At 36.4% G+C, this 12,582-nt stretch overlaps 1 protein-coding gene across 4 annotated transcripts in view; it reads right to left on the bottom strand.

Moving 5' to 3' along the window:
* nlrc5 (NLR family, CARD domain containing 5) overlaps window positions 1–12,582 on the bottom strand; it is a 62,880-nt gene that overhangs the window by 31,506 nt on the left and 18,792 nt on the right. For all 4 annotated transcript variants that reach the window (XM_041795712.1, XM_041795714.1, XM_041795713.1 and 1 more), the window contains 14 exons: window positions 12,375–12,505; window positions 7,888–8,113; window positions 7,561–7,802; window positions 4,937–5,020; window positions 4,636–4,719; window positions 4,376–4,459; window positions 4,181–4,270; window positions 3,777–3,827; window positions 3,624–3,653; window positions 2,954–3,037; window positions 2,279–2,362; window positions 1,994–2,083; window positions 1,739–1,819; window positions 1,458–1,541 (listed from right to left, as the gene is read on the bottom strand). In XM_041795712.1, coding sequence (XP_041651646.1) covers window positions 1,458–1,541; window positions 1,739–1,819; window positions 1,994–2,083; window positions 2,279–2,362; window positions 2,954–3,037; window positions 3,624–3,653; window positions 3,777–3,827; window positions 4,181–4,270; window positions 4,376–4,459; window positions 4,636–4,719; window positions 4,937–5,020; window positions 7,561–7,802; window positions 7,888–8,113; window positions 12,375–12,505 — 1,445 coding nt within the window. The remainder of the gene's footprint in view (window positions 1–1,457; window positions 1,542–1,738; window positions 1,820–1,993; window positions 2,084–2,278; window positions 2,363–2,953; window positions 3,038–3,623; window positions 3,654–3,776; window positions 3,828–4,180; window positions 4,271–4,375; window positions 4,460–4,635; window positions 4,720–4,936; window positions 5,021–7,560; window positions 7,803–7,887; window positions 8,114–12,374; window positions 12,506–12,582) is intronic.

Here is a 12,582-nt window from a genome sequence, read left to right as displayed (position 1 = left end):
TCTCATCAAAACTAAAACCTATTGCTGGACTGAAATTTAAGGAAACACAAAGTGGGCTGAGACTGGTGTTACATTGTTATTGCAATGTTCGATTTAAAATGCAAAGTGCCTAGTGTGCACATGCAAACTCCAAAACACTAATACTATCTACCCTAGCGTGACTCATAGTTTCAACCACATTAATCAACTACTCCTGGTGCAAACATTGCACACTGCAAAGAAAGCGCAGAAAAAAGTGTAGAGAGCGGGGTTAGCAATAAGGGTCAACTGTTATTTATTTTTTTTAAGTATCCATACTGATTATTAGAGCATGAAACCAGTAACTGATATTTGGTACCGATATGCTTTTGTTATGATAAAAAAAATGTACTTAATGTGGCAAAAGAAAAAAATGCATATTAAGAAATTAAGGCAAAGCAAAGTGAAGCAGAAACAGGGTGAGGTGCCCTGACTGGGGCTAAAACTCACCCCTGCCTAACCAGGCTAAGGCTCTACCTCCCCTTACTTCCTAATTATCATGAGGAAAGAAAGATAAGGCGAGAGAAGAACAACATATGGGAAAACAAGAGAACAGAGGGGTTGAGAGGTTTTGACAGCCTTTATTAACAGAAGTTTTTCTCATACCTTGGCCCTAGTGCAAAATTGACTTTAGATTTAAATGTAGGCATTTGTGACATTTCACTGTTTGTCTATAAATCCTGTGTGATTTAAGTGCGCCCACAGGCCTGCAGTCTAATGCGATAAAATAAGCGTCCAAAGGTCATTGTTTTCTATGCTTATTATGAGAATTATGCATGATCCTTCAACATACCAGTGTTTATTTAGGAAGCTATTTTAAATTTAGTCATAGTTTTACATGCCTTTTAGCTTTAGTCACACTTTAGTCATTTTTTTTTACCTTGATAGTTAAATTCTAGTATAGTCGACAAAACCTCAAAAATATTTCAGTCTAGTTTTAGCCAATAAAGGAACCCCTTACACGTTGGTCTTCTATTTTCTTCAAACTTATTCAGTCAGCCAAATTGTAAAATGGATATGTGATATTTGTATTTTTACATGGGAAACACATTAATGCACTCTTAATACTTTGATAAATTTAGATATATAGATGAAAATGCCTCTTCTGCACAGTGGAGAAATATCTTGGATTTTGAATGTCCAACACCCCAGAACTTACATTTTAGTTTAGCTTAAGTCTCCTGACAAAAACTCCTTTTATCACCTAAGATCTATTTTTAGCTTGTGGTCGTCCTCAGGGCAAAATATTATTCAATGAACACTCTTAGTCATAGTTTTAGTCAAAGACATTGAAACACTGCAACTTACATCACTGAAGAGCACAGGTGGGGAAAAGTCTGCAGATATATGAATACTTTTTATGGGGGGACTGAGGAGGGGGATTCTTCAGGAAAAAAAAAAGAAAACCCGGAAGTTTGTGATCTTTTTGTTTTACTTACTCAATAACAGTGAGATCTGATGATGCTCCCAAACTCTGCCACACCCTATCCAGATGAGCAGAATTCAGACCACAGTAGCTGAGACTGAAAAGAGAACATAATGATGGTCATTCAGAAACTGAGCCCACTGCTACACCAGAATGAGTCTTTACAAAGATAGCTGTCCTTCATCTCCACCCACAACTTGTGGTTTTGACTATGAACTGACTATCACCATTCAGTCAAAAACCATTGAGATGTGATTTCTGGTTGATATCATCCAGCCAAAACTGGAAACGCACCACAGGGATTTAGATATTTCATCCATAGCATGGTCACTTCCTTCAGAGAACACAAAAGAAACCAGGACTGGACTCTGCAGTCTGAAACATAATAAAAACAGTTACACTATACATCTGTTTAACAATGAAATTATCTATGTGACTGATCATCCCATTTAATCTTTTATGAAACCTCGTGATTTATAGATTCACACAGTGACACATTACATAATGGGATACTAGATCTGCCTGTATATTTACACTACAGATACCAACCTAACATGCAGTTCCATCACAGCAGGACAACTGGACAGCAGAGCAGTCAGCACCACCAAACCCTCCACGGAAGAGCAGCTTTCATTTAAACTGAGAAAAGTCAAAACAGTCATGTCGACAGCTATTATGGTTCATGGATGATCATTTCATGTCCTTATTAAAAAATGTAATTAAGCATCTTCATGGGGTTTATAGAAATCTCTGACATGAAGAATAAACTTGGTGTGTAAATGAGAGCAGTTTAAGGCATTTTCTGATTTTAATGTGATCTGCTTCTGGACTTACATGATCTTTTTGGTGATGTTGACCTTTGGCAAAAACTGAGTGAGTATCATCAGAGATTCAACCTTCCACTGACCTCCAGACAGACTACAGTGAAAACACATACAAAATATAGTGTGAATGACCTGGTACAATCCTAATCCTGCACAGTCAGGAAAACCAAACCCCTTTCTTTGTTGTCACTGAGAAGGTGTAAGGGAAGTTCCCATTTCAGAGAGAAACAAAGTACCATGACCCTGCCTCATTTGAATGAATAAAATCATGCATTGCACTTTGGCCTGAGGATTGACTTGGTTGAGTTTTCAGACAGGGCTTCCCATAAAGATATGGAGCAGACATGCAGGGGAAAAGGTTATCATTTGAATCAAATTTGAAATAAGCATGATTAATAACTATAAAGTGTGTTTTTGCAAAGACAGTCTATGAATACCTACTGTTATTTGAATATATTATTTTTTCCAGATTAAACAGAACTTAAGTTAGGGTTTCAGGAAACCATGAATGTTCTCTGCTCAAACAAACAAGGTTATTTTAATTTTTTTTTAGTCCTGTGACTAAATATTACAAAAATATGTAAAAATATTTCAACATCTTTGTTCATTACATGTTAACATGCACACATCTTATCATTAGTTAAGGATAGAGTGAGCTGTGATAGCTGTGTTAAGGTCTACTTACTCCAGGACAGACACGCCAGGGGAGCATACCAACGACTTTCCAAAATCTCTTATTTCTCTTTTACTCCATTTCTGGTTCAACAAGCTAGGCAACAAATGGAAGCATGAAGTTTAAATGAAACAACAATAGGAAAAGTATGCAGGTCAGATGCAATGACAATTTTCATTTTGTGAAATCAAATTTATTAAGCAAACTTTCACTTCTGATCCAGAAGCAGCAAGCTGAAAGGAGGAGCTTGTCTCCTATAAATAAACAGTGTGTTTTGCAGACATTTTATTCTGCCTTTTTTCCATTAACTGCAGCTGATGTCACAGTCATCACTGCTTGGACCTGCTGTGGAAGTACTTCAAGTTGTGCCTGGGTGAACGACATGCAACTTGCCATTGTGTGATTGCTCAAAGAAGCAATGGATGCAATGCAATGGATCTCATCTTGACGTCAGCTTTCTTATCCATTTCATCATGCAACTAATTACATTTGTTATTGGTGTGTACACAGTTTGACAGTTTCAGTGCCTTTTATGTTTGTTTGTATTCAAAAAGGAGCAATGGCACATCTTGTTAAGAGCTTTTCTACCTCAGAAGAGGCACAAAATGAAACAAGGAAACTGGAAATGTTTATGATCTGCAAAGAGGTCAACATTTCCAAGTGTCGTTGACTTGTGTCTTACCTGATTGTTGGTAAGAAATCGGTGTGATGGCTGAAGAGGAAGTACAAAAATAAGAGCAAAGATCCATTTGCACTCATTTGATTATGTTATTATTTATGGTCACAAAATATGTTTCATCATTCAGATATTAGATCTATCCAGTTACAAACTCACCTGCTCAAACCAGAGTTTTGAGAGAAGGTTATCATCACGTCTTTCATTCCACTGCAAAGGGGGGGGGGGGTTTATGTTACAAAAGAATTTCATTGTTTACTTGATTAATATTTTGTTTCACTTTAGAAAACATTTCTTTTGAGACTTTTTATTGAGACTCAAGATTGCAATGACTTTGAAAATATCCCACCTTAAGAACTGTCAACAGTACAAAACTGTTAGCACAAGGTGAATAATGAAAAATTAAGACATTGAAAAACTATATAAAGTGTCTTAAACCTACACAGATCTCAGGACTAAGGTCTTAGTGGGTGTGAAGCAACAGCTTTGTATAAAATCCAGCTCTTACAATATCACTGTAACACAGTTTCCATAGTGTATGTCAGTAAAGTGTGGAGTCATACTCTGCATGAATGTGCAGGATGTTCAGACATGAGGACATTTTCCTGATGAGGTAGTACACTGCTTTCAGAGAGCTATTGTTTCGTCCCAGCCTGCATAATGCACAAACACAAACAACATTTACTCATTAACTCACAAAGAGCAAACTTCTAAACAATTGTGGTCATCTAAAAAATAAAATCTTATGTGTATCTTACAATATTGAGACTAGTCTTGGTAGGCTGGCAAAAACATCAATGATGTGTTCAATACCGCTATCTTTTAGATTGTTGTCACTCAGACTGCAACACAAGAAAGATAAGTGTCTAGTTTAGACATGCAAGTTAAATGTTCCAGCATAAAAAAAATAATAACAGAAACTGTACACAGCAATGTTTTCAGATTCAGCAAGAGAATCCACCACGGGTTAAGACATGTCACTGGCTGAAACAGTGCAGTTATTTTGTTGCCGACATACTTGATATCAGTGATGTTCGGACAGTCCTGAAGAGCGGAGGCCAAAATAGCTGCTCCTGTGGCAGTCATACTGGAACCACAAAACCTTTTTTAAAATCCAGAAAAAAATCAGTTAAAAACTGTAGTGAGGGTGTCAAAAAAGATGACCTCTATTAGATCGCATGTTAAATCTTCATAGTCTGTGAAAGGGAAGCAACATTTAAGCACCGCCATTCCCCATGAGAGAGATATGAACTGCAGAGATATTCAAAAAACAGAACTAAGAGGACAAATAGAGAGAAAAGTTCAACTTTGGATCTTACTCTAGTTTTCTAAGGGATGGAAATTTGGACAAAATGGTGGACAACTTCTCAGCAAGCTTGTCTCCATACTTGCGTCCACGAAAACTGAAAGTAGAAAAACAGTAAAAAGAAAACATGTTTCATTCACAATTAACAAAATATTTTTGTTTTGGAGTCCAAGGAGAAGAGATCTCAAAGCATGTTCCATTTGTTAGGCACAAAAAACAAATTAACATTAAAGCATTAAATCTGAAAGAAGATTTTATATTCTAGTCTTCCTTCATATAATGTCTTCCTTCAAACAAATTAAATGAATGAATCACCACATTATGCTGCTGAATTGCTCCTTGGGAGTGATTTGTTGAACAAAGTAAGTTGTTGACTGAGTTAGATTAATTCTGTGCTCCTACAAGGAGCTGTTGCCATCTTAAAACATAAAATATGACCAGTATCAGTATGTGGTTCTCATTTATAGATGACTGGTATTCTTATCAGCAGCAGTGATCAGGGCATCCCTAGTAATTACACTTGATTAACTTTACATTGTAAAGTACTGTCTTATGAATAGGAGATGAATTTTTCCTGTAATAGAATCTTCCAGTCTGGCTCATGAAGGCCTTATAAGTTTGTTGCATGATGGTGTTTGAGCTGGCCTAAAAAAAACCCTTAAAGGCTTCAGTGGTGGTCTTTTATGGTCAGGTTACAGCTACCACAGACCGCAAGGAACTGTCAAGAAACAGAGCTTAAAACCGTGTGTGTGACAGGTGGACAAACATCTTGGGAATGTGACACTCAAAGCAGTTTTTTTCAGACTCTCTGCTGCTTTAAATATCTGAAATCTAAACAGGTTTTAAGATCATTCACAGCTTAACAGTAATCCCCACGATATTTAAATATTCTGTAGCAGTGTTTCCCACAGGATTTTAGGGGAACCATGGTGGCCTGACTCCTAAGTATCTCAGGGGGGTCCGGGGGACATGCTCTCCAGAAAGAACAATTTGGACATTTTTAAGTTAAATACTAAGATCTTGTGCACTTTGAAACCGAAATTAAGACGCTGTATCTCTGAAAATTTAGTTGTCTTTTTAAAAATTTGTGCTCGTGTGATAATTTAATCAGATATGCACTGATTATAATTTGATTGGCTGATTCCATTTTTTTTTTTTTTTCCTGGTCTGACCTGAGGATAAATATATTGGATAATACAGTTTTTCGTTCATTAAAAATCTATAATTAACATTAAACATATTTTTTACATTGTCTTTAATACATTTTGATTGTATATCACAATGAAATACTGACTATCAGTATTTAATTGAGAAAAAACTTCAAAACTGCAGTAGGTCACATGATGACCTCTGATTTTAACTTAAACTACCCTCCACCAGAAAATTGTGTCACAGTCTTTATTTTCTGTATATTGTATACTTTAATTCCTGGAGTTGTTATTTTTTATGTTTTTTAGCCTAAGTAGAACAAAATCTTTTTAAACTATACACATGAATTCAGTGTCTGTATTAAGTTCACATTCTAAAGAAACTCTGTTCCACATAATAATTAATTAAATCATAGTAACAGAGACATTTACAGCTGCTGTACTCTCTCTGGCTCCTAAAGAATTACAAATTGTAAACCAAATTACTAAAATCAGTGACTGTTTCACTCAGTTAGAACTGAAATCTCTCACTTGACTTCCTCTTTCTTTTTAACGTGCTTTTAATCTGCTATAAATACTAAAATGATACTTCATGTAAAGTGCTATATGTCTCTTATCTTAAAAAAAAGTTGAATTTCTGTGGGACTAATAAAGGAATATCTCTTTTTATCTTATCTTATCTGACTGAAGCCCAGTCTTCTCAATCACATACTCGTATGTTGAGGTTTTTTGTGCTTAAAATGAGAATATTATCTTAATATATATTAATTTAAGGTACAGCACTACCCAGCTCACACGTGTAAAAAAGACAGCAGGAGCATGTGAATCCATGCAGATAGACACAGAACATGCAACGTATACTACAACCTGCAACGGTATACTATGGTGGAGAGGAACAAGCACAGGGAAAGTTCTCTCTTTCACCTGAAATGTTTTTGTCTCCACAAGGCTTGGCATGTCTGAAGCTCAATCACACAGTGCAGACCGTCGTACCAGACTCTGGAGCTGTGTGCACAACAGGGCTCATGGGTGCTTTACAGGTTCACCGCTGAGCAGACCAACGGGATGACGGCTTTTAAAAATTGTAATGCTGGTGGGCAATTAGACTATGACAATAAAAATTAGAAAATAGTGGAGTGCCATGGTCTAGGTAATTGATGGAAACACTGTATAGATAAGCTACAGTTTCCCTCTCTTATACACCACATGGCACAGAACGTGAAATTCTTCACCTAACACGACAAATACACCTGGTATTTTGAGAGCATTTGCACTTTACATGATTAATGGCCTCCACTGGAGACAAAAACACTTAAAAGGAATTTTGTATGAACTACAGCGTAAGAACTGGTTCTGCAACTAGTTGCATTCACAGATTAGACATAAAATATGGATTTTTTTTTAATTTGGAAAAATAAAGAATTTGATTTCAATTCTGAGTGAATGTGTTTGTGTGATACTAATTTGTGTTTTTCTTCTGTGAGCCTACCAAAGTTGGTGAATATACTGACAACTGGGCAAGGCATCCAAACACTCCAACTCCATTGAGCATGCTCCAAAGTCTAATCCAACACCAGTATCACCCACTGAGTTAACAACAAAGGCAAGAGCATCAATGTCGTTTGGTAAAAGTCGAATGTTTCGCAGTTCCAGGGTGGGTCTCGTACCCACAACCTGCTTAGCCAGCTGCTCGTCCTGGCTCTCCTGGATGCAGTGGCAAAGTTCCAAAACCTTAAAAAGAAGGAAGAAGAAGGTATGTGAGGAAAAATCAGAGATTAAAAAAAAATCAATGACTTTGCTTCAGTTTGTATTCTACCTTTGGTCCTGTTAGTGTGTTGCTGTGACATAGGTTTTGTAGAAGTTTGAGGACAAGAGCTTGACGACTTTGGACCCACTTTAGACCTCCTCCAGATGTGCTGGTTAACTGAACCAAGGCATCAGTGCACCGAGGGGAAGCCAGACCACATAAAAACAGGTGTACAGAGTCAGTGAAGACCGTTCTCTGGTCTGACTTGGTTGTCCAACGAGTTTTGAGACTGAATCTGAAGAGCAATGAAGAAGAGAAAAACACAAAGTCAGTGTGTGATTTTGATAAATGCATACAACTACATCATATGGCTTTGTATAGGAGGGTTTTTAGCCTCTTTAGTCAGATGAAAAAAATCACTGTTAACAGCAATTCTACCACTTTTAAGAACACCAAACAGAAAAATACTTCAACCATTTAACATATAACCAGAGGGCTTTTTATAATATCCTTTGGTGAAAACGTGATGGACAGACTGATTGAATTTTATAATTGTGTCAAGTAAAAACAACATGCCAAGCCCAAAGAGATTTACAAAACAACAACCCAAAAATGCTGAAAGTGAACAACTATCCTGCCATCATCATGGCACCAACATATTTCTGAATTTTTACTGTACATTTCATTCAGCAAAGGCTATTGACAAAAACAGCATGAAGCTCTGTAGTGAATGGAGAATCCTATACTCTGAAGCACTGCAAAAAAAAAACTCTTGTATTGATATTTTAATCTGAAATATTACCCCTAAGAGGTCCACTGGCTATTTTGCCATTTTATTAATTTTCTTTTGCCAAAATAAACCACCCAGGAAATGTATAACATGCTCACGTTTGGTATAATCTTTTTCAGCACTACCTCAAGTTTATAAAATGAAAACTAGATTTTTTTAAGTTTAATTTACTGTATTCAAAACTGCCTTCAAAAATCACGTTACCCCACAGAAATGGATTTTTAAAAAAATTGCTAATTAAAACAATATTTTGTCATTCTTAAGATGAAATTAAAATATGCTGAAATTATGAAAAAATACCAGTGCCAGTCCCGTACAGCATGGTCCACTCTCCCCTATGTGTAACAGAAGTTTTTATTCTAAATTAAAATGATCATATTTTCTTTTTTACTTGACCTATTGAATGATATTGTGATGCAATACTGCATCTTTATCTTTTAACTTTAAAGTGTGTAAGGATTAAAGTCTTATATGTCTGAATAACAGCTATTTTTCTGGCAAGCCTGTTCTAATAAAGATCATTAATTCTAATTTGAAAGTGTATGCCTCGAAAAAGGGAATGCATTTTTATCTAGGGCACGACAGAACTCACAGTCTCTCAGCAGCTTGACACAGTGCTGTTTTAGCTCTAAAAAAGACAGATGAAGGATGTTTTAACTTAACTTTTTATATTACATTGAGCATGGGTTACTGATGGTCTTGAAGTAATGTCTGTGTGCCCATGCACAGAGGCTGTTCTGAAAGCATAGGGCTGGGTTCAAACCCAGCATGAGGCTCCTTTATCACCTGGTGTTCTCCAATATCTCCCCTTCTAGTTTCCCTAGCTCTGTTCTATCCTATTAGAATAACACCCTTAAAGCCCCCCCAAATATTTTATTTGGCATTGAGCTGCTGTCTAATATCCAGAAACAATGCATTAGTCAATCATAATGGAATCAAGTGTTGTTTGACTTGTTTCTTAAACCAACAGTGTCATAATAAGAATCAGGAGTTATCACAGTACAGGACAGGCTTGGTGTTAAAAAAGATGCATTCATTTATGAGTATCCGCTAAGTTAATTCTAGAAACACTGGCATGTCAGATGCTGGCAGAAATCATATATCATATGTGAAATATAAGACAGCATAAAAAAATGAATATATGTCACTACAATGTGGCTTTACCAGGGGAGGCCAGGAGAGTGACAGTGTGTTCCCTCTTGTGGTGTCACATCTGCTGCATCATGTATCACTGTCACCACCTCACAACTCCCTTTCTGACCTCCGAGGCTCCGCTACTATGATTGGTTCACCTGCTTTGGGCCTACATCAGCGTACTCCTACTCTCCTTTTAAGGAGGGTCGTCAAAAATGTCACAAAGCTCTCTCCGTTTAAAGAGTTCATCCTTGTCCCTTGTTGTTGTTATTCCTGGTGTAGAGGTATTCACTTCCCTGAAAATACCTTTGATTTTCATTAAACTATTGTCAACCAGATAAGTTATATTGAATAATTACTCTTGTAAATCATTGACTGATGATTGATTGACAAATATAAAAATGCAAATATTGCAAATATTTGATGGTGTCACTACTTTTTTGTCACTAATTCTGGAAAAAAATGCATATATCAGCAGCCCCCAGTCAGCCAACATTAACAGTGCAATTTTTTTTATTATTAAATACATCAGTGCCAATAATATAAAGATAATTATATAAAAGTATTAATAAACAGTGAGGTGTAAAAACTATATTTGATTTAAAAGAATGCGGTGAGATGATTTTGAAGCTTTGATTACTGGGCTGTATTTAGGCTACAGTACCAAAGTGCTTCCTTTCTTAATCTTGTACCAAGCAAAGACTAAAGGCCATAAAGGTGAGAACAGTGTAACATGTGTTGACAGATGGAGTTTAATGCATAAAAAGTTGCCTAAAGCTTCTTGTTAGTAATCGGAAATAAGGTCATCCAGGACTTACTAGACTGTTACATCTATTTCCAGAAGGTTGCTGAGCTGATAATTAGCTGATCCCTTCAAAGGAGTATGTAAGGACACGTACAGTGATTTCATAACTGTGAAGATTCAAAATCATCCAGGTCACGTTTAATCAAAGCTTAATCCATTAGACAAGTGGTTGCATTTCTTCAACATAATATCCCAGTAAACTTCAAAGATTAAAAGACTGTTAAAAGACAAAATAGCAAGGAAAAAAACAGAGTACAGATCAATAAGGAATGTAATGGCATATATATAGTAAGTGAGCCCCTCTGGTCAGGACTCAGCTGTCCACTTTCATCTACAGTAAAGGACAAATGAGACTCCTGAGAGGACAGCTAGGCTCACATTCATACTAGAGATGGTCAAATGGTGCAAATCAGGGCTAATACTGATGTTTGAAAATATATTTTTGTAGTGCTGGGCAAATAATTGAGTTTCATTTCAACATTTACAATTTTCACACAAAAAAAAGAGATAATTGAGTTTAAGCGATTACTATGCTGAAAGTCTTTTTCACTTGTTTCATGCATAGGTTTTGTCAGGCAAGGTAAATTTTAAAATGCTAAATCTTGACATATAATAGGAAATCAGAACATAGCGTGTTATCATAGGCACAATACTGGCTTAAAAAGTTCATGTTATGATGATCGCTACAGCTGATATATATCAGCTGCTCAAATCAGCAGAGTACCCAAATGTACTTTAAGTTTATGCCGTTTTAAGCACCCAAACCTGCCTAAACGTAAATATCTTTCATTTTTTATCCTCAGTGACTTTAAAGTGAGTTTTAAGTGACTTAACTGGGGGAATAAATTTTTTGTAGAGTACAAGCTGAATTGACAACATGGCTCACTGTCTATTTGCAGGTTGTTAAAATGTTAGCTATAATTCTTCAAAAAGGCAGATACAGCTTAGTTTCACTGGTATTGTTTGAGATATATTTTGTATCAGGCACTGGTAGCCTTGTGGTAATGTCTGCAAGTCTCATGCTCAGAGGCTGTTGTCTTTGAGCCATGTAATTCAAGAAACTTCCATGTTACCATTGCTCAACATCTTTATTAAAAAATAAATAAATACTGTTATTTGTTGTAAAGTGAAATTTGTCTTTTGCTTTATGTCTGTATATATGTATGTATTTTGAGTTTACATGTCACAACTCAGCAACACTGTAATGAAACCCTTGGATATCAAAAGTGTGCCATTAGGGAATGAATATAAGATAATACTTTATTGATCCCCAGAGGGGAAGTTCAATGAAAGTATAAAGGCACCGACAGTGGAGCTTTGTTAAGTCATAAATTCAAACAACATTCTCTTGACAGAGACGGGGGCCTGAGACAAGTGAAAGGGCTCATTCACACCCTGGATCTTACAACCCCAATAATTCAAAGATGACTAAAGGTGTTAACGACTCCTAGGGGAAGTAGGCCATTGACTATTAACAACCCCCATTTGATCACACAACTGTTAGCACACCAATGTCTCACAGAGGCTTAAATTTCCAGCTCCTTCTACCAGTAGGCCTTGAACCGATGAAGCCTCTGATAAGAGGCACAATTAAAATGTCAAGCAGGTCCAGTTCCTTTTCAGATAAAGCTTTGAATGTACCAATAATGTTTTGGCTCATTTAATCTAAAATGTATTTCCTGAAGAGGTAAACACAATAAATGCTGAATTGCTGAAAGGAGCTCAAAGTTGCAACTTTAGAAATGTCAGCTCAGTAAAGACGCTGCTAGGATATATATAACTATGCTTCTTATGTTACTATATGCACCCATGGATTCAGTTCCTTACCTCTTCTTGAGCTGGGTATCGCTAACATCCTGACTGGTCATGATTCTGACAGCCCCCAAAAACTCTTGTAATGTTAGATGCATAAAGAAGTAGGAGTTCATTGGTATACCATCCTCATGTCTGGCCGCAATCTGGAAAACATCCAATACAAGCATGATAAACTTCTGACAAACACATATAAATCTTACCAATGTATATGGACACCTCA

This window comes from Cheilinus undulatus, linkage group 9 (genome assembly GCF_018320785.1).
Source record: "Cheilinus undulatus linkage group 9, ASM1832078v1, whole genome shotgun sequence".
Classification (NCBI taxonomy): domain Eukaryota; kingdom Metazoa; phylum Chordata; class Actinopteri; order Labriformes; family Labridae; genus Cheilinus; species Cheilinus undulatus.
The sequence above is the reverse complement of the archived record's forward strand: the minus strand, read 5'-3'. Positions and strand labels throughout refer to the sequence as shown.